General features: G+C 33.4%; 2 protein-coding genes across 8 annotated transcripts in view; both read right to left on the reverse strand.

Annotated features, from left to right (window-relative positions):
• Nucleotides 1-22,253, reverse strand: part of LOC136041934 (histone-arginine methyltransferase METTL23-like) — a 240,388-nt gene that overhangs the window by 32,934 nt on the left and 185,201 nt on the right. The gene's annotated exons all lie outside the window — the stretch shown is intronic.
• Nucleotides 1-22,253, reverse strand: part of LOC136041935 (protein lin-10-like) — a gene marked incomplete at its 3' end in the record, with an annotated part of 204,436 nt that overhangs the window by 26,455 nt on the left and 155,728 nt on the right. For 2 of the 6 annotated variants that reach the window (XM_065726746.1, XM_065726742.1), the window contains 2 exon segments: nt 9,548-9,790; nt 14,928-15,049. In XM_065726746.1, the coding sequence (XP_065582818.1) occupies nt 9,548-9,790; nt 14,928-15,049 (365 nt within the window). 6 annotated transcript variants of the gene reach the window in all.

The raw sequence follows: 22,253 nt of genomic DNA on the forward strand, positions 1-22,253 counted from the left end.
AAGCAGATAGTTGACCCGAGAGTACGAAAAACTCAAGTTCGCCACCAAGACAAAAACAATCAACGCTATCTAGCGTTATCCAGCAAAATCTGTCTTGTTCTGTCTATTGTTGTATATGTTCTTTTATCTTTAGCTTTTTATAAGGTTGAACATAAAAGAACACTTATTTCCTAAAAGGGAAAAACATGCGTTCATGTAGATTATTTAAAAATTTGTCGTTGTCCTGCGTATTAACCTTATCTTAACTGCTTTATGCTAAATATTTTTTTAGTGGATTTTTTTTTATTATTTCCCCTCCATATTATGTTGAGGCAATTGGAAGGGATGTGTTAATATCAAAGTTTTTTTTGCTAATAATTAATTTTAATGAGAAACACAAATAATTTAGTTCATAACCAAAAGTACTTATGGTTTGTAATTAAAAGAACTACTTTCAGAATATTAACCGAAATTAACTTGCATCTTTAATTAAAATCCAAACTTTAAAGAAACTAATAATTTTTTATTTTTTAAGTAATTATAATTACTTATTTTTGATTTCCTCGGCCTCTGATAGGTAACTAAGCACTATCAGTGGGATTTAGTTGCCAGTTTCTCACACCCATTATGGTGGATGAAATGAAAAATTCTACAGATTGAAATTTATAAAGGTACTTATGCATAGGTGTCAACTTAAAAGGGACTGACAGCCAGATCCAACAAAACAATACCTGACTGGCTAGCTGAAAATTCTTAAAAACGGCTTGAAAGGATTTGACACGAATTATAAATTTTAACCGTCAATATATCGGGATTACATCGGTCTTCAGGGATGAAGCCGAACTCTCCTACTAATACGGACTAAGCAAACGCATCCGTACATACTTGCAATTTCTGTTAGTAAAAGAAAAACTAGAAAAATAGCAAAAAAGAAAAAGAAAATTAAAACTAAAGTTTCATCAGAATATACAAGTATTGGTTTGCAATTTGTATCTAAACTTCAAGGTCAAACTAAAAACTGAAAACTTAAATAAACTGAAAACTTAAATGAACTGAAACTTAATATAGAACAATCAATAAACTAAAATGTAAATCAAAAAGTAAACCTATGCAGTAATTTAATAATATAGTAATTTTTATTTTCCAATTTCAAGTTTCTTTAAATTTCAAATTAGCTTTTTTGTAAATTTCTAGAGTAAGATTTGAAACGCAATTTTCCGAATTAGAGGGATTTTAAATTTTGCAAGTTATTACTAACAACGGGAAGTTGTTGTTCGTCGATTCTCTTTTATTTCCTCTTTCTTTAAGGTTTAAACGAAGAGGAAAAGACGGTTTACCGCAATGTTTGTCTTAATTCCATTGGCTTATATATGTGACATATTCTCGCTGTTTATGATGAAAAATGTCATTATTTAAAACGTCATATATGACGTATATGTGACACTATTTACATGTTACATATTTTCAAACGCCGCTCATGTTGTTCCATATCTCTGGACAGAAAAATAGCCCTGCCTCTTTAGAACTAGGTTAGCTAATGCTGAGGGACACATATGACAGACGCAATGTCTTGAGAGACAAATAATTCTACCATTTGAAAACTGATTTTTCTTTTGTCAGAAGCAAGTAAAAAGGACGAAACAATTTTGAGAGATGTCTTGTATAAGCAATTTCTCAATGCTTTTATCGATGTTAACGTGTGTATTTTATAAAATGTGCCATTAAATAGATACAAATATTTATACTGTGAACAAATTGTGGCTCCTTTAATAAGAACAAAAAAAAAGTAAAAAAAAAGATTTGAGAGATGTTTTCTATACACAATTTCTCAATTCCTCTATGGGTGTTAACCTGCCTATTTTTATAAAATGTACCTTTAAATGAATGCATATACTTATATTGTGAACGAATTGTGGCTCTTTTGTCTCTAAACAATACAATCTAGAGCAGTGATGGAACCTTTCTTCAGAACTCTGGCATTGGCGGGATACAAATCCATGGCAAAGTAAGCGGTAGTTGAGCACAAAATAATTTCTGAGACCATACTGGCTAATCATAATAAAACATAAAATCACAAAAAAAGGAAGAATACGAGGACAATAAAGATCCAGTGAAAAATTGCAAAATTATGTGAATATTTCGGTCAAGACCTCCGCTTGACCCTCCTCAGTGCAGACTAAAACTGATAAAATCTAAAAAAAAACAACCTTAAAACAAAACACAAAACTTAAATAGGACAACCCTTTCTGAGTAACGGTGAAAGGGTAATTCTGGGCAAATAGTTGCCAAGCAAAACTGTTGACGGTTTTAATTCACCATAGCAGCTGAATAATTGTCCAGAAAATATGTATTCTCTAACTGTCCAGAAAATTCAGTACAAACTGTCGTCAAGCAAAAGCAAAACTGTCGACGGTTTTTAATTCACCATAGTAGCTGAATAATTGTCCAGAAAATGTGTATTCTCTAATTGTCCAGAAAATGTGTATTCTCTAATTGTCCAGAAAATTCTGTACAAACTGTCGTCAAGAAAAGTAAAACTGTCGACGGTTTGTATTTCACCATAGCAGCTGAATAATTGTCGAGAAAATTTGCATTCTCTAATTGTCCAGAAAATTCTGTACAAACTGTCGTCAAGCAAAAGCAAAACTGTCGACGGTTTTTAATTCGTCATAGCAGCTGAATAATTGTCCAGAGAATTTGTATGACAGCTTTCATCGTGCTTAATATTAAACATAACATATAAAAATTTAATAGAAAAAATAGACCCAATCTCAATGCCTAATCATATTCAATAGGGGACGCCAGGCTTAGCATAAAGCTGCACTTGTTCCAATTTCACATTGTAACTTATTTCTTAAATAAAATTAATTATGATGATTCACATTTAATCATTTAAGAGGCTTTCTAAAATGGTTCCTGATTAGACAGGCGGTAGACAGGACTGACCGTAGGTTATAACAGGTCTATATGTACATGACTAAGGAGGGGGAGGCTCAGGTACAGCCCCTCCCCTTGAGTTATTAAAACACAGAATAAAAGTACTTGCATGGTTCTGCAAATGAAAAGCAGCAATATCTTGACAGTAAGCTGAATGCTTTACGAAAAGGTAAATCGAAATTTTTAATGAAAAACTAGATAAATTTCCTCGAATTTCAACAACGTAATTTGTTAATAAAAGTAAGTTTCAATGTTTAAATTTTATCATTAAAGATAATTTCCTAGATAATTTTTCTTTTTATTCATCGACTTTCTATATTGCCAAGTAGTATTTCTAAAATATTTTTCACCACTATTTTTTCATTATTTAGTCACAGTGGTCATTGTTTTTGTTTCGTCGGACAGCACGTCATTGATTTTCGCTGTTAATGCCAAAAATGTCGTTACATTTCTGATATCGGACTAAGTGCCACTGTTTTAACATATTCCATTTCAAAAAGTGCCAACACTTATTTTCTGTCATGGAATACATCACTCAAGATTTTGTCATCGTTTTATTTCTGTCATTAGGCAAAAAAAAATGTTTTATATAGAAGTCATAATACTGTCATACTGACAATAAATACTGACATTTTGGTGAAACGATAACACACATGGCAATATTGGTACAAGAAAGCCTAATTGGAACGTTGATCCTGAAGTAAAACGTGCTAAGCAAAAAGCCAAATTTTGGCTACGTATGTGGATATCATGTGACCGACCATCTTCTGGAGCTGTTTTCTCTGTGAAACAAAAGTGTAAACTTGAATATAAGGCCAGTTTGAAGAGGGCACGCTTGAATGCATGGCCAGGCCCCACCGATAAGGCCTCCTGGAATAAGGTTATTAATAGTGAGAAATGTTCCCCATCTACCCTATCTTGTCTCCAGCTAGCTAATTTTGTTGATCATTATAAGCGTGTGTTCAGTGTATTTAATAGTTTTCTTCAGTCTTTTTATTATAAGTTGCTTAAACCGCTTTTACCATACCGTCTCCTGCAGGCTCATGTCCAGCCTGTAACAATATCTGAAATTCGCCGGGCTTTAAGAAAAATTAAGCGTTCAAATAGCCTTGATGGTGACGGCCTTTCTTACCGATTTTTTGCTTATGATTGTCCTGCTCTACTTAACCATTTACAAATATTTTTCCAGTCTTGCTTAGCACAGTCGCTTGTTCCTGATAGTTTCCTTTGTGGCCGTGTAACGTCTATTCAAAAGCGAGGCAAGGACCCCACGTCATGTATGAATTATCGTCCCATTACAGTATCGTGTTTCTTAAGTAAGTTGCTTGAACATTTGTTACTACCAGAAATTGAGTCGAATTGTGATTTTACGCCTTTTCAATTTGGTTTTCGGAAAAGTTTCGGTTGCTCCCATGCACATCATGTTTTAAGCCGACTCATGAAAGATGCCGTAAAAGCTAAAATGTCTTTATACTGTCTTACTGTTGATATTTCTGGAGCTTTCGACAATATTGTACACTCTCAGGCTCTATTTTCCCTTGCGTCTTCAGGTGTTAATCCTTCCGTACTAAGTTTATTGTCTTCTTGGTATTCAAAGTCTAAAATTCAAGTTACCTGGAATGGCCAAATATCTGACCCGGTAAAAATTAATAAGGGAGTTCGGCAAGGTGCCGTATTGTCTCCTAGTATATTTAAATGCGTGCTTGCATCGTGCCTGCGTCCCCTTAGAAGTTCGGTTTTTTACGGTAATACTGGTTTGTCTTCTATTGCATATGCAGATGACGTTCTTCTTGTTGCCCGGACTCGCCGTGGACTGCTTTCTAATTTTACTATATTAACCAATGAACTATCTAAGATTGGACTGTCAGTTAATGCGTCTAAATGCGAGTTTATTTGTTTTAATAGCCCTTATGCGGTCGCTCCATTCGTCACTGGGACTGCAGTTCTACCATGTTCTTCTTTAGTTAGTTGGCTTGGTCTGTGTTTCGGCCCAACACTTTCCGCTACTTGTTCATCCCTAGTGAATCAAGCCGTGAAAAACCTACGCGTTCGCTTACGGAAAAATATCCCCAAACAAAAGCCGTTATAACCGCAACGGTTTGTGCATGATTTATAACGCTTATTGCGCCCCTGTGCTTTTGTTTTTATCAGGCATGGCTCATCTGTTTCGTAAGAAAGATCGACATACACTCCGCACGGCTTATTTCAGATATCGCAAATTCCTCCTCCGGCTTCCTAGATGGCACCGAAACAAAAACATAATTGCTCAATTTGGTTTAATAGATGTGCCTTCTCGGATTCGGTCTTCCAGTGATGATTTATGTAAAAAGACTGTCAACTTTATTCACGTTTATGACCCTCTGCAGCCTTTTTTCCATATTGATACTGGTTGATTAATCCATATTGTCTTTTATTAGTTTCAATTTTGTATTTCTTCGCTGCTTATCGTATTTGTTTTTGTTTATTTATTCATAATACTCCGTACTTTGTGTTTTTTTATACTTTACGGGTAATAAAGTTCATTCATTCATTCATTCATTCATATGAGAAAAAAAAATGATGGCGCATATACTTATGATACAAAAAAGCAGTGACATTTTGTCCGATGACAGAAACAAATTATGACGCTTTTGGCACTAAAGAAAAACCGTGATAATTGTTGCAAAGATCGTTTTGGAGATTGAAAAAGCAACCGATGATGCAAAAACAATGACAAAATGTTTTTGGTAAATTATCAAGACAACTTAACTAACACTAGTATAAACTGCATCAACTAGGGCTTTAAATAATCTTCCAAACTGGACCTTGTGTTCCAAGAAATGGTTAAAGTGTCAGTTACTCTGTCGGAACTACTAGCGTAGACTATCCTATAATTCTGCACAAATATGGAAAAATTTTCAAAAAAAGAACAATAAATAAAACTTAAGAGTAATTTAATCAACTTTAAATTTTATAACAGAATCCAATGCAATTAAAACAAAAGACAGATTTCCAACACTATTTAAAATCCAACTTTTTATTGGCAAGGCATGAATCAATGAATAGAATAACAACATTTTTTTCTTATTTAAATAAACACAATCCACATTTTCTTTTTGACAAATTTATTTTTCTTAATCATTAAAACAAAGTTGCAGACAAAAAATACCATTTAGGTAGATTTTGTTTGTATTTTCGTGTCGTTTCAGATTTTTTCTTTTTCAATTACTTTTTTCTCTTCCATTTACTATTTTGGCTGTTAGCCATTGACAATGGAAGCTCAAAGAAGGGAATAAATCTATAAGATATAATCTATAAGAAAGTTGGTGGGTCATATGCCCTTAATTGATTTTGATGAGGGGAAATAAACAATTTTTTGTTTTTAAGAAATAATACAAATAACAAAAGGTAAAACATTTTTTTACCTTTTTACCTTTTTCATTTTTTTTTTACCAGAGGAATAATTTTATAACAGTGATTTCTTTTTTATTTTTATTTTTTTAATCGAATATTTCACCTGTATATCTGAAAGCCGTTATCAGTAAACCTAATGCAGAATAAGACTAACCATAGAATATGCGACCACTGAGTGACCACAAAAATTATGGTTGCGTATTATACTGTAGGTCTCATTTTGTATTTAACTGTGATTTACTTAGATATAGAGGCGAAATATTCATTAAAAAAAAATATTGTCTTAAAATAATTCCTCATTGTTTCACCTCTTGTTATTTTTATTTTGAAAAGGCAATGTGGCTTTCATCGTCATTTTTGAAAGAAATAGCTTCAAAACCATGAACAAATCATACAATAGATTTTAGGCTTTCCCGTACAGCCTATAACTCACAAATTAGATACCTTAGAAGTAGTTTTAAAAACAATTTCGAACTTCAGATATAGAATCCCAAAGGGTAAATTGAAGTGATAACTTAGAAAATGCTTTACAATTCCACAACTATTCAAAAATAAAACTAAGAATTAATAAGCAGAACTAGGCTGGTCAATCATAACAAAGTAACATGCACAAAATATAGAATAAACACAATCAGCGTCATCTATTCCAATATAATTAAGCAGTATATCATGCTAACAGGCAAGTGAAGGTGCTTGGCACAGTAGATAAATACAAATTAAATATAGAGTATTATAGATATATTTTATATTAGAAAAAAAACACACAAAGTTTATACCTACAAAACAGACGTAAAAGGTAAAAACTAGAAAATCGATATTTTTATACGTAAAATGTATTTTAGCAAACGTTATCATAGTCCTTTAGTGTTTACATGACCACGACCTGATTGACATCAGCCAGAAAACTGATTCTAACCTGTCAGTCAAGACGCATGTCGACAGGACCCTGTAGACAGGCTCTTGCTTGGACACAAAGACCTCCATCATACATACTAAATGCAGCAAGGACTCGACATGTGGGATTAGGTAGCATAACATATTGTCTAGGAATAGAGGCTGATTTTGAAGATTCAAATGGCATTTATCAAAGTCTGATATCATAACTTTATTTTTTTAAACAATGGATGGGGGATTTTACTCCTGCCTCAAATAAACCACTTTCGGTACAGATATGTCCACAGTCATAAATAAAATCAAACAGATTGGTTGTTAAGGGCAAATCTCAGGAAATACTGAAACGTCATTTTCAGGAAATTTGCTGTACATATTGTCATTGTTGAAATAATTACCATCAACTGAATTATCAATTGAATTTAATTTGAAAAAATTGAATTACCACAAATTTTCTTAGTTGTTATAATTCTTCTGCCTCTTTTTCAATCTAAGTGATTACCATGTTGTTACTTTTCATTTCGATTCGATTCCATTTAAAGGGTCTTTACACTAGACATTAATAGGAAATATGACTTTTGTCTTCGTTAAGTAGCTGCACCAACGAGGACAGGCACGTACGGCGAGTTGAAGTTGGAACAGAAATCTCCAGGGCTGAGCTCCTGACATTTTTAGATTTAACGATAATTCAAAAATCTCTATATGTCTTGTACTTTTCGTACAATTCGTATGTATACACCAGCAGTCAATATATTAAATGTTGACATTATATGTTGACATTATATCATTATATTATTGACATTATATGACGTTATATAATGTTGACTAACAACTGACTGCAACACCTAGCCCCCTAAGGACAAAACAACTACGCATGCTCCTCCTCTGCTCCAATCTATTCACAGCCTCCCTCTTTATACTCTTCCAAGAAGTTCCCATTCCCCGTAAATCTTTCCTTGCGACATCCTCCTACCCCATTCTGTTAAGACCTTTTTTTTGTTTTGCCCTAGATGGCTGGCGGACAAGGATGATCTTTGGTAATCTATCATCCTTCATGAGCAAAACGTGTCCTATCCATCTAAACCTCTATCTTTTTATAGCCGTAGAAAGGGGGGATTGAATGCCATTTTACGAACGGATTACTGTTTGAAATACGGTCAGTCAGACGGAAGTCCAAAACAACCAGCAGTCAATATCTCTTGAAAATATCTAACAAATCATCCCCCGTTTTTCGGAGCGCCCACGGTTCAGAAGCATCACCATAGCTTCTAATATTTTAATCTCGGTTCCCAGACTGATCTTTCTACCCTTCCAACCTTTTTTTGACTGTGTTCACCCTGAGCCTTGGCTGTTCTAATTTTACCATCTTCACTTATCCTACCATCTTGGTTCGCAGACTCTTCCTGTTCTTCAAACTCTTACCAGCTGGGAATAAACAGCCTGGCTGCATGAATTGAGTAAACATGGCTCAGAGAGCGACTAAGTTAATGGCAATAGGCGATAAGAGCCGACAAACTAGTCATAATCTATCAGATTTTTCCTATCATAGGTTTCAGTAGGAAAATACAAAAAATATTCAATTTGAGAGAGTCCCTAAGGTTTGTCTCCCAGTTTTTTTAAATGTTTCATTATTTTCCTTGCTATTTTCACCCATTTTTATTTATTACGGTTCCAATTGTTCATTATGCTTTCTTAATTCTTTCCTTTTTATTTCATTATTAGTCCACAAGGGTATTTATCCTTTTATTTTTTTTTATCCCTGACTTTTGAACTATTCTTAATATTCCTGTCAGATTTTTGGAATTATTTCCTCTTTGTTTTTAACATTATATTATATTTTATTTTTGCACGTCACACAAACATGGTGTCTATAATAAGTTATTTTGATTTACGTATTTTTATTACAGCCAGAATCAACTAGAAAGGAACATTCATTTTGAAAAGAATTATATATTCTTATAACCAAATTCATAACTATTGAAACAATAAAACTTAGAAATATAAAAATATACAAATAAAATTCTAAATTTAGAAGCTATGAAACGTGCAGAGGATGAAAATTTTGCTAAATAGGTATTTCTAAGCAAAAGAGATCCTATATTAAATTTGAAAAATTTTGTTTTCCAGCAAGATGTTGGCATTAAGATTTTAGGCATCTTTAACAAGTAGCTTTCAATAACAAAAATACTTATCATGCAGATATTCGTGCGAAATCGATTTTATTGGCTATTCAGACAAGCCTTATATATATTCAAGTTTTGTGCAAAAAATAAGGCAAAACTGTAAAAGAAATTATAATTTGGCCGTGCGGGTATATCAGGTATATATCATGGTATGTGCCACGCACCTTCACCCTCCTTACTGCTTCTTCAACCATGCTCTTCTTTGATCTTAAAGGTGCAGCAAGCGTCGCATCATCCGCATATTCATCAATCTCCAAAGAACCGAGGTAACGAAGGTGAAAAGTGGTGCCCGAAATCAATTGTGATTCCGGGTCTGGGGTTGGAGTAGGAACACGTACTAATAGTGGACTATGGCCTATCTGTTCTAGACTATCTGTTTTATCTATTTCAAGGGGTAGGCTGGGGGACTGAAATAAAAAATGGTAAGGGTAGTCTAATACACACTCTATAGCTCACTAATTAGCAACTAAACACTAGGCTTCTATCATGCTTTTTAATTTAAACAAATAATAAGAAAAAATAAAATAGAAAAGGGATTGAAAATGAGGACAAATATTTATTTTTTATAAAACATAACTATCAAGTGCACAGTAATTGATTGAGTCAAACACACCAGAATTTAATTTTCGGGGGCCATAATCGACAAAGGTTAGGAAGAATCCGTCAAATAACAAAAACAAGTAAAATATACGAAAATCATACGAAATCACAGAAACAATTTGTAAAAACAAGATAGTTTGGAGGGATGGTACAAACCACTTCCCTCCAGCATACATGCCTGAACTAATACTACCACTTCCTTACACTGAACTGAAAAAATGCCGGGAAAATCTGTATTAGTAATTTTACCTTCAGTCATTAAAGACCTACGGAATACTTCACCATACCTAATCTCCAGTTCAAACCTAGCTTTAATACTAAAATAAAAAACATCACAAGAAGCTAAGCTTGTTCATTAAAAAAATTGAACAAAACAAGGAATATCATAAAATTGCCAGAATTGTATGGCCACAAGACTAGGCTTCAACACAAATCCAGGCTGCAGCGACAGCTGCTGTAACCTAGTAAACCACGAACCAGGGCCTATGGTAACAACAAATTAAAAAAAATATATTTTCGAAAAATTATCTGGTGAAGATATTTTCCCAATTAATGATCAGTCTAGCATGAGAGCTCTTAATGGACCCAATTCCTTTATTTTTTACAACCAGAATCAGTTTTGAGAATTTTGATAAAAAAAATAAGATGAGTATTTTCAGGAAATTATTTGAAATACATATATCAATTGGTCTCCTCAATATCGTTACATACTGAGAACTAAGCAATATTATCAACTTATCAACTTGACCAATGAAGCAAGGGGTTGGTAAAAACTTTCAATACTTGCTCAAAAGGTGAATAATTCAGGTCTACTGGAGCCAGTCTAGCCTCCTCACTTATCTTGATGCCAGATCCGGTGTGGATGAAAGCCACTTTTGGGGGTTATCTAATGGGTGGGTAGGGCTAGAAGCTGCTAGACCCTCTTTAGATCCATCCACAGATAGTTTCACTTATCTATCAATGGATGCTCAGTCATCTTGATGCCAGATCTGCCAAGGAAAAAAGCCTCTTTTTTTGGGGGGCGGGTCATCATTTACTAGATGGTAGGACAAGGAGACTGATAGACTATCCTTTGATCTACCTTATAAAGAAAGTTTTTTTTTATGTGACATGAGTCACAGATAAGCAGATTTTCAAATCCGTGACCCCTTGACATAGGTAGGTATAGCTCCCTCCTGAACTACCTACTGGAACCACTCTAGTCTGCTTGCTTATCTTGATGCCAAATCTAGTGTGAATAGAATCCATTTTGGGGTCTTATAAGGTTTGGGCAGGGTTGGAAGACTGTTAGACTCTCTTTCAAACCATCTTATAAAGAAATTGTTTGGAGTGAACAGAGATGCGGAAAAACCTGGTTTTCAACTTAGTGGCCTCTTGATACGACTACATATACCCCCTCCTGAGCAGACTAAAAGAAACACTCTAGCCTGCTTACTTATCTTGATGGCCAAATCTGGTAAGAATAAAATCCGATTCATCCGATTCCGCTTGCAACCTCTACGGTAAGGTTCTCTGATACGCTTAATCTGATTGTATGATTCTAATTAAGAACCTATGATTTTTAGGGGGTGTTTAGACGTTTGCTTCAAAAACTCGTTCATGCTCGTAACTTTTGATGGGTATAACTAACTTGATGAAACCTGTATATTCAAAATCAGCATGAAATCCGATTTTTTTATTCTTTTGATGTTGCTTCTTAGTTTAAAAACTTGTTTTTTTTTTACTTAATTTCTGATCGTATTTTAAATAATCCTGGAAAATCCGGCACCCTCTTCATGGAAAATTCCCTTTCCCCATGAAAAATTCACCTATGGAAATATCCTCCCATGTAGCCAACTCCCCCCGGCCTCCCATTAGAAAAAATTCCTCTTGAAAACGTCTGTATACTTCCAATAACCAAAACTATACGTAAACAATGGGCAAAGATCAAAACTTTTGGCCCTTCCCTGAAGACTGTGGAAGATTGTCATTCTCAGGGACATTGTTATTAGATTTTCCGACTATGCTAAATAAAACGGCTATCCCAATATTTTGATCGGGTGAATTTGGTAAAAATGAGCGTCGGAGTGGACCTAGTTGCCCTCCAATTTTTGGCCACTTAAAAGACACTAGAACTTTTAATTTCCGTTCTAATGAATGCTCTTATGATATTCTAGGACTCTCGGATCGATCCAATCACTCCTGGGGAAAAAAAGAACAAATAAACACGCATCAATGATCTTTCTTCTGGCAAAATATACTAAATTCCACATTTTTGCATATATGAGCTTGAAACCTCTACAGTTGGGTTCTCTGATACGGTGAATCCGATGGTGTGATTTTCATTAAGATTGTATGACTTTTAGGGCTATTTTCCCTTCTTTCCGAAAATACGGTAATTTTTTTTTAGGTTCCTAACTTTTGAGGGTTAAGACAAAACTTGATGAAACTTGTATATTTGAAATCAGCATACAAACACAATTCTTTTGATGTTATCTATTGGTATCAAAATTCCGTTTTTTTTATTTCGGTTTTACTCATGAGCCAGGTCGCTCCTTACTTACAGTTCGTTACCACTAACTTTTTGATTAGGTCAATTGGTAAATCGCCTTCTCCTCTTTTTTTCTTTTTTCTTTCTCTATCTCCTTTCCTTTATTTCGAGGAAAACTAGAGTAGCTAATTTCAACTATTAATCAATCTTTAATTCTTTTCTTCACTATTTTGGCGCACATTTTATGCTAGAAATTAAATGCTAGCTATTTTCTACTTTTTACCACTGAGAATTTGGTATATAACTTCCTTCGAGTTTCCCTTAAACTCATAAAAAAGCCCTATTTACACTTTCTAACGCTAAGGTATATCCTGAAACAGAACTATAGGAAGTAATATATTGCTCAAATATATGCCGACAGTCATATTACAAATAATTGATTTGCTGTCGGGACTTTTAGTCGAAATTGTTTAAAGCAATTTTGAGATTATTAAGTTTCCCAAAAGTTTCCTTTTGGATATTAGGATTGGAAGTGATAAAAACAATTGTTAGCCGTTGAATGGGTTTATACCTTCTTTGATAATCAAATGGTAAAAAGTTGTGAATAAACAGTGGGAAATATATCCTTTGATATTCTGAAATTTTCCTTATTTGAACAGCCTCATTAATTATGTTATAAATTCAACCAAAGAAAGGGATCTTTTATCTCAAATATAGGGAGACATCCATTAATAATTAATTTGTGGTTTGGACTTTTAGGGGAAAGTGTTGAAGAGAATTGGAGATTATCAAGTTTCCCCAAAGTTTCCTTTTGAATACTACCATAGGAAATGATAAATAGAAGTGTTTTTCGTTGAATGATTTAGGCTTTCTTTGAAGATTAAATGTTAAAAAGTTCAAATAAAAAAAAAAGTTCTGCTCAATGTTCGAACTATTTTTTTTTCAAAGCCTTCTTTAATTCTCAATTTCAACCGTGATAATACGTGATTTATTCCATAAATAAAAAAATTGATAGCTAATATGCTACTAAGACCTAAAATAAAATGAAATAAAGTAAAGTAACAAGCTGCTAAAAATGATTAAGTGAAAAAATACAAAACGGGCCATTTAAACGGTCCAGTTGCTCTATTGGCCGAGTTGCTTCTTACGTACCACTTCGTTACAAAGAACTATTTGACAAATAGAAAAAACATGTAAAAACATAAACAATAAATAGGATGTAAAAATCAAAGAATATAAAAATATCAGTAACTAATAGGCTACTGAAACATAAAATGAAATAAAGAAAAATAAAAATTTACCAAAAATGATCTCTTTAAACAGCTCAGGATGGAGCCCTATCAGTTTCCATGATCTTCTTGGGGTTAGATTTCTAACTGTCCTTGTCTTTGAAAGCAGTGTCGTATCTCTAGACTTTCGTTCTTCAAGTCAATTTATTTATTATATAGTAAACTGATAATTTACAAACCTATTGGTAAATTACCGAGGAATTAACGATGTCGGGAGACCCGATGTAAAAAAAAAACAAAAAAAAAACACTGGTTGAAATACCATTTTATTCTCTTCTGGGAAACGCTAAAGCAGTTGTTTTAAATACTTAGAATCTTCCATTCTTCTCATCTTTGTTTTTCTTATTTTCTTTTGAAAAATTTTCCTTTCTCAGCTCTAAAAGAAAATTAAAAAAAGGTTTTGTCGAAAAAAGAACTTACTCTCAAATGTGACACTCTATGATTTTTGAAAAGGATAACTACCTAGTGATTTTAGGATAATTTTAATATTTTTTATATATTTTTACCAGAAACGCAAACTTCCAAGGATCTATCCTCCTTCATTTCACAATCCTTATACCGGGATTAAATAAAAAAACAAGTTTTTTAGCTGAAAGTAAGGAGCGACATTAAAACTTAAAACGAACAGAAATTACTTCGTATATGAAAGGGGCTGCTTCCTCATCAACGCCCTGCTCTTTACGCTAAAGTTTGACTCTTTTTCTCAACTCTTCTTTTAAAACAGTAAAAAACTTTAGCGTAAAGGGGGGTGTTTCCCCCTATCTCCTAAAATAAGGCAAAATGTCTCATGCTCGTAACTTTTTATAGGTAAGACCAAACTTAATGAAACTTATATATTCAAAATCAGCATTAAAATGCGATTCTTTTGATGTAGCTATTTGTATCAAAATTCCATTTTATAGAGTTTTGTTTACCATTGAGCCGGGTCGCTCCTTACTACAGTTCCTTACCACGAACTTTTTGAAAAAGATCTCTGACCGTTACCGAGCTACAAAACACCTATCGCACAAGAAAAGAAAGAATAATAAAAAAAACCTTGCAAAAGCAGTAGTGTGATTCTGCGAGATAATTAACACTTTGTTTCCAAAAATAAACAACCTAGAGAAAATACAGAGAAAAATAAGTAGACATGGAGAATTACTGAATTAGCTTTACAACCTTATTTTTCAAAAAGAAGAAAAATACCTTTATTCTAGAAACAGCTTCTTCAGCTTGCATCATTCTAGTAGCTTTACTCGGTTGACCTTCGCAAACTAATTGTGTTGACCCCATATAGCGCGCTCGAAATAGCACTCCTTCAATCAAAACTGCTGGTTCATATACCAAAACTGCAAGTAAATATAAACTTAAAAGCATGTGGCATTTGATTCTATCTATATATAAAAACAGAGCGTAAATTTCAAATTAAAAGTTTGAAACTACCGCCGTTTTCTTTTTATTGCACTTTTTCTTTCTTATTTTTTTCTTTTTTTTACTGTTTATTTTTTGTAGCCAAGCGGTTCGGCGGTAATCTTTTGAAAATTAACCCCAGAATTTAGCTACTTGACGCAGTTCTCTATCTCTCAAAGTGGTTAGCAGTCCAGACTTGACATTCTGAGCTTAGGGGATCGAGTCCTGGTGTCGCTGGCTATTTGGTTTGGAACTGGGATCAATGATGTGACCCTGTAAGCTCAGCCAGAGTATACTCAACTTTAAATCGGCACATCAAGAAACCTGGGGGGAAAACACGAGAAGCGTTATATGATTTGCCCAAAACCACACACTGCACTCCTGGCGGAAAGCATCGAATCAGGGAATCAGTACCTGTGCAATGCAGACCATTGGTCAGCATGCGGAAAATTTTCAAGAGTTTTTTTTTTAGTAATGATAAATTACTTTTAGATGAGCAGGGTTTAAAATGGTGGAAAAGCACTGATTTGGTCTAATTGAATCTGACTTAATGTTTGCTTTTTTTCCTCCCTAGGTTTTTGTGAAAACCACTCAATGAACATCAGTTCTTTTCAACAATTAAGATGGGGAACAGTAATTCTTCTACATAGGGTTTTCGGCCATGGAGATTCCAATGGCGCAGTTTTAATTTTCGATTGGACACCTTTTTTTGTCGCTTTTGGGGTATTTTTTTAAGTATAACAGATTTGTTTCCACAATTAATTGTTAAGAGATAACATCAATTCAATCAATCTATTTACCATTTAATTTACTTAAAATCAGTGAATCTTACTTTCAGATGTTGTGTTTTTATTTAGATTATTCTCTTTTAATCTTGCGAGTTTGTAATTGTTTTTTTATGTGTTTTTGGACACTTTTTATAACCTCCCTAACATTTAAAAATTGTCTTTTTCTTTCTTGATTACCCTTATTATGTTGAATTTTTTTGTGCGTGTGTGTGTTTACTGAAACAAATACGAGAGCAGCCCGTTCAGGTACGTATTACCAAATATTGTAAAATAATTCTTCGCTTAAATCATATTTATCATTCCTATATGTACTTCAAACAGCAGTTATTCCTCATCTGACGGTTTTTTCAAAATCAAATTTTTAAATTTTCTGTTACTATGGGCTACAGTTTGCTCTTTACTAGGCTGCCCTAAAGAAGGCAACCACGACTAGAAAGAGAAATTTAAGAGATTAACACGCTTTTAAATTTTCTGTTACTATGGGCTACGGTTCGTTCTTTACTCGGTTGCCCTAAAGAAGGCAATCATGACTAGAGGGAGAGATTTAAGAGATTAACAAATTAATACGTTTTTAAATTTTCTGTTACTATGGGCTACGGTTCATTCTTTACTAGGTTGCCCTAAATAAGGCAACCATGACTAGATGGAGAGATTTAATAGATTAAGAGATTAACGCGTTTTTGAATTTTCTGTTACTACGGGCTACGGTTCGTTCTTTACTCGGTTACCCTAAAGAAGGCAACCATGACTAGAGGGGGAGATTAAAGAGATTAACAAATTAACACGTTTTTAAATTTTCTATGACTAGAGGGAGATATTTAAAAGATTAACGCGTTTTAAATTTTCTGTTACAATGGGTCGTTCAATACTAGGTTGCCCTTAAGAAGGCAACCATGACTAGAGGGAGATAATTAAGATATCATTAAAAGAGATATCAGTTACTGGAGGTGGCATTAACAAAAAAAGGAAGTTAGCTCCAAAATTAACAAAAAGTCTACTTTCTCTGTGCTTTTTACCAAACATACAAAACTGTTTGAGGACACAATTGCAGGCACTAGAAACAAAGCTCCTTAATAAAGTACTGGAGAGTGACTGACATGAAGCCTACAGAAAGACTGAACTGGGGCTAGACAGGAGAAAGGAAACGAGACCAAAGATTTAAATTTACAGGGAGCGCAACATACACTAAGCATTAAATGCCCAAAGCAAGTTCGTTTAGCTTGTACATGCATTAGAGATCTATCCACAAAAACACGGTCCACGTCTTTCTTGATAAATTCGTATTTCTAAAGATTCCCTATCTGCAATAAACAGATGAAAAATATATCGATTTGTAATAGCGTCATAAGAAGCAATATTAACCTAAGATTCTCAGGTACCTCTAAAAATGTTCAGTAGGGATTCCTATAATTTAGAAGATTATCAAAAAGGCTTTCTTTCCGTAAACTTTCAAACTAGAAATTAAGACTTTAGCTCTGACTCCTTATTTAAGATTTGTCTAATATAGCTTCGTTTCCCAAGAGGAAACCTGGACCTTAGAAACACAGGTCCAAAACAAAACGCGAGAACTATACCTTTGTATTTATTAAATAAAAAAAAACTAATTTTTTTAGCTGAAAGTAAGGAGCGACATTAAAACTTAAAACGAACAGAAATTACTCCGTATATGAAATGGTTTGTCCCCTCCGCAATCCCTCGCTCTTTACGCTAAAGCTTTTAATTGTTTTAAAAAGTAGAATTGTGGCAAAAAGTCAAACTTTAGCGTAAAGAGCGAGGGATTGCGGAGGGGACAACCCGTTTCATATACGGAGTAATTTCTGTTCGTTTTAGGTTTTAATGTCGCTCCTTACTTTCAGCTAAAAAAATTAGTTTTTTTTTTTTTTATTTAATTTCTGAACGTTTTTGAATTAATGCATGTTTGGTTTTGGCTCTCCGCACATAAATTATTAAAATGAAATTTGTATATTAATTCTTTTTTTGGCTAAATAGCTTTCTCTTAGTTTTGATCAGACGATTTTGAGAAATAAGGGGTGGAGAAGGAGGCCTAGTTGACCTCCAATTTTTCGGTTACTTAAAAAGGCAACTAGAACTTTTAATTTTTAACAACGTTTTTATTAGTAAAAAATATACGTAACTTAAGAATTAACTTACGTAACAAACTTTCATAACCTTATATTTTTATTATGTATACGAGGGGGTTTGTACCCTCGTTAATACCTCGCTCTTTACACTAAATCATAAGTTTTGTCCCAATTCTTTAAGAATGACCCCTGAATCAGAAAGGCCGTAGAATAAATAGTTGAATTTAATAAAAATACTTTAGCATAAAGAGCAAGGTATTTATCTCCTCCTAAATACCTCGCTCTTTATGCTAAAGTATTTTTAGATCCCCTCATACGCGTAATAATCTCTGTTCGTTTTAAGTTTCAATGCTACTTCTTCCTTTCATTTGAAAAAACATTTTCATGTTTATTTTTCATTGTTTTCAAATAGTAATGCTAGAGAATCCTGCGCCCTTTTCATTGAATTTTTCTTCCCCCATGACAGATTCCTCCAAGGAAAGATCCTCCAACATAGCCCCCTCTCCTCAGCCCCACCCCCAAACAAAATAAAATCCCCCTGAAAACGTCTGTACACTTCCCAATAACCATTACTATATGTAAACACTGGTCAAAGTTTGTAACTTGCAGACCCTCCCCCAGGGATTGTGGGGGAGTAAGTCATCCCCAAAGACATAGTTATTATGGTTTTCGACTATGCTGAACAAAATGGCTATCTCAAAATTTTGATCCGTTGACTTTGGGAAAAAAATGAGCGTGGGAGGGGGCCTAGATGCCCTCCAATTTTTTTGGTCACTTAAAAAGGGCACTAGAACTTTTCATTTCCGTTAGAATGAGCCCTCTTGCGACATTCTAGGACCACTTGGTCGATACGATGACCCCTGGGGAAAAAAACAAAAAAACAAAAAAACAAACAAATAAACACGCACCCGTGATTTGTCTTCTGGCAAAAAATACAAAATTCCACATTTTTGTAGATAGGAGCTTGGAACTTTTACAGTATGGTTCTCTGATACGTTGAATCTGATGGTGTCATTTTCGTTAAGATCCTACGACTTTTAGGGGGTGTTTCCCCCTATTTTCCTAAATAAGGCAAATTTTCTCAGGCTTGTAACTTTTGATGGGTAAGACTAAACTTGATGAAACTTATATATTTAAAATCGGCATTAGAATTCGATTCTTTTGATGTAGCTATTGATATCAAAATTCAATTTTTTAGAGTTTTGGTTACTATTGAGCCGGGTCGCTCCTTACTGCAGTTCGTTACCACGAACTGTTTGATCAAGGTCCAATAAGGATAAAAGCCCTGAGAAAACATTAGTATCTCTATACTTTATCTTTTAAGTGTTTCTAGGAAAGACTATCAATTTATTGGGGAAAAGTGTAACAAATTCCCCAAAAGGATATTCGTTAGAGCTTAAGTATAATACGCCTTAATAAGACAGACTTAAATCGGGACAGTGCTTAAAAAAGTAGATTGAACAAAAACGAAGGGAGCAGCGAGTCAGTTATAATAGGGTCAAAATTCTTTCAATAATCTTGAACGAGCTCACATTAGTAATTCTAAAAATTCTCCAAAATAACTAGAGAAGTAACTTATTTGTTAAGTTAAAAGCTTAAATAAAATTGGGCGAAGTTCAAAGTAAAGCAATCAAAAAGTAGTCAAAAGTAGCGCATTAAAATTCATCCAATCTGATTAAATGAGTAAAAATGGGCAATTAATCTTTAACGAAAACAACCTTTCGCCATTAATAATTCCAGTCATCCTCAAAGAAACCCTAAAAATTACTGTGCAATAATCTTTTAAGCTTCAAAACAATTAAAATACCCATTTTATTTCTAGGTTCATCTCTCCTGGTTAATTTTTTCTTTCAGTTCGAGATTTGATTATAGCATTCGGGGAATAATAATGCATCTATTTCTTAGAATTGAAATTAGCCAATTGACATCTTTCACACTTTTCAGGAGAGCAGAAACTCTCTTCCTAAGAAATCGAATAACTAGGATCATCAGCTGAGCCTATGCTAATAACCACACATGCAATAGCTGATTTCATTATTACATAACTGTCGATTTAATGAACGTGTCGATTTAAAAAATGAACATCGATTTACAATCGACTTTCATTTTCTTCAGTAAACTGCAAATTATATTCTGGTCTTAAGAAGGCATTGCGTTTGTCAGCCTTACTCGTGTTAATTTTTGCTCGTTTTGAATTTTTTAATGAGTTTTAATTTTGCTCGCTTTATTTTTTTTTATCCTTATTATTTAGCATAGTTCTTATTTTTAGGCAATTTTCTCATAGACGGTACAAACTCAGTTAAGTGTTTTGACCTTAAAAAAAGAAGCATGGTTCATTTGGTTCAAGGTTCAATGGTGCAATGGTGCAACGAATTGGTTCAATGGTTCACATGGTTCAAGGCTTCTGAATAGCTTGTAAAGTCAAAACAAAGCTAATGCAATTAATAAATAGTGAAAAACCGCCCGTCACAACTTGTCACACGTTGCAAGCCAATCGTCAGACGACTCGTCACAAGATTATATGTTTCAGAGGGAACGTAATTCTTGAAAATCCTTGCACAAGCACAAAGATACCACAAGCAAATCTGGATCTTTTTCCAACCATATGATTAGTGCGTCAACATTTCAATCAATAACTCTTTTTTTTTTAGATTTTCCCCGCTTTGTTTCTATGGGCTCATCAATAACTTCTTAGATAACTCAGCGAAAGGAAACAAATATGAACAGATAAAAAAAATCAAAAGAATAAAAAGACGAAAACTAAATCAGTCCAAACAGTTTCATTTTGCACAAAAAACATGAAAAAATAAGGGAGGAAATTACATTTTAAGACAAATTTTAAGAGAGTAAAAGACAACAAGGGATTTGATATAATTTTCCAATTTTTAATATTTTTAAGAAACAAAAAAAAAAATGTCTTTTAGGACCTAGCAATTCCCGAAAGTGTCAGATAAATTTTGGCCAAAAGAATAATAAAGGTTTTTCATGTCAATTAGATTAAGTTCATTGGTCAATCCACTAAACCAAATTTCCCGTCCTCAAGCACACACAGAACGCACATACAAAACAACTTTTTTTTTTTTTTTTTTTTTTTTTTTTTTTTTTTTTTTTTTTTTTTTTTTTTTTTTTTTTTGTACAGAAGTCTGTATAGCATAATAAGGATCACCAAAAGATCTTTCCTTTGGCTTTATCCAGATGATGTTTGTTTTTTTGCTGGAAGTCAGCTGCAACATCTTTTCCAACAATTTCCAACAACATTACTTGTTTTCAACATTTTACAGACGAGCTTTTAACATCAATGAACCTTTCAGAAATTTCAGGTTTTTGTATTGGAGATTATTGCTTAAATTGTCATTTACTTGGCTCTATTATATTCTTTATAATCTTAAAAATGTTGTCCAGAAAGCGATTGTTTTCTCAAGTTAAGAAATTAAAATCAAAGAAGAGAAGCTTCTTCTCTTCGGAAAGTCACTAAGTACAACGGATATACTCTTAGTATAATCGACACACGTCATGCAAGTGTCTCTAAAAAAAAAAAAAAAAAAAAACTTACCAAATATCCGACATTAACGGAAGCATAAGAAATTAAAAGAATAGGTAACAATGATAAATAAGAAGATAAAGAATAGATAAACAAATAAGACAAATACAATAGATGAACAAGAAGTAAAGATAAACATGAGTTATCAGTTCAGAGTTCAAGCAAAGATAGAGTAAACAACTCCAAGTTTAGAACGAAAAATTAACAGGCATAGGTGAACAGGGTAGGGAAACTTACTCAAGTGGGAAGGGAACTTCCCTAACCAACGAAGTTCTAAAATCTATTGCATCATTTGCAATTTACTGAAAACAAAATATATTTTGAACATTTTTTTAATATTTAAAACATTGAAAAATAAGAAAAAATACAATGTTGCACTTTTGTGCAATTTTGTATCTTGAATATACACAATTGTATCTTGATGTTTAGAGATTTCCATGAATAAACATTATTTTATACTAAATATTCATTATATTTTCATTGTTTCATTCTTTCCGCTCATCTTGATTATTATAATTATTTATTTTTTATTCATTATTGATGTTTGGAAAAACTAAAGCACACTTCAAAATACATACAGTTTTTAGTAAAACGCAAATCACGCATAAGTTTAAAATTTTTAGAGTTAGGGGAGGGGGAAGGGGTCAGTAGCCAAACTTCTGTTTTTGTAGTAATTTTGTTTGTTTTAAGCTTGACTCAAATACTTGTTTAA

The sequence above is a fragment of the Artemia franciscana genome, unplaced genomic scaffold, assembly GCF_032884065.1.
Source record: "Artemia franciscana unplaced genomic scaffold, ASM3288406v1 PGA_scaffold_50, whole genome shotgun sequence".
NCBI classification, from domain to species: Eukaryota; Metazoa; Arthropoda; class Branchiopoda; order Anostraca; family Artemiidae; genus Artemia; species Artemia franciscana.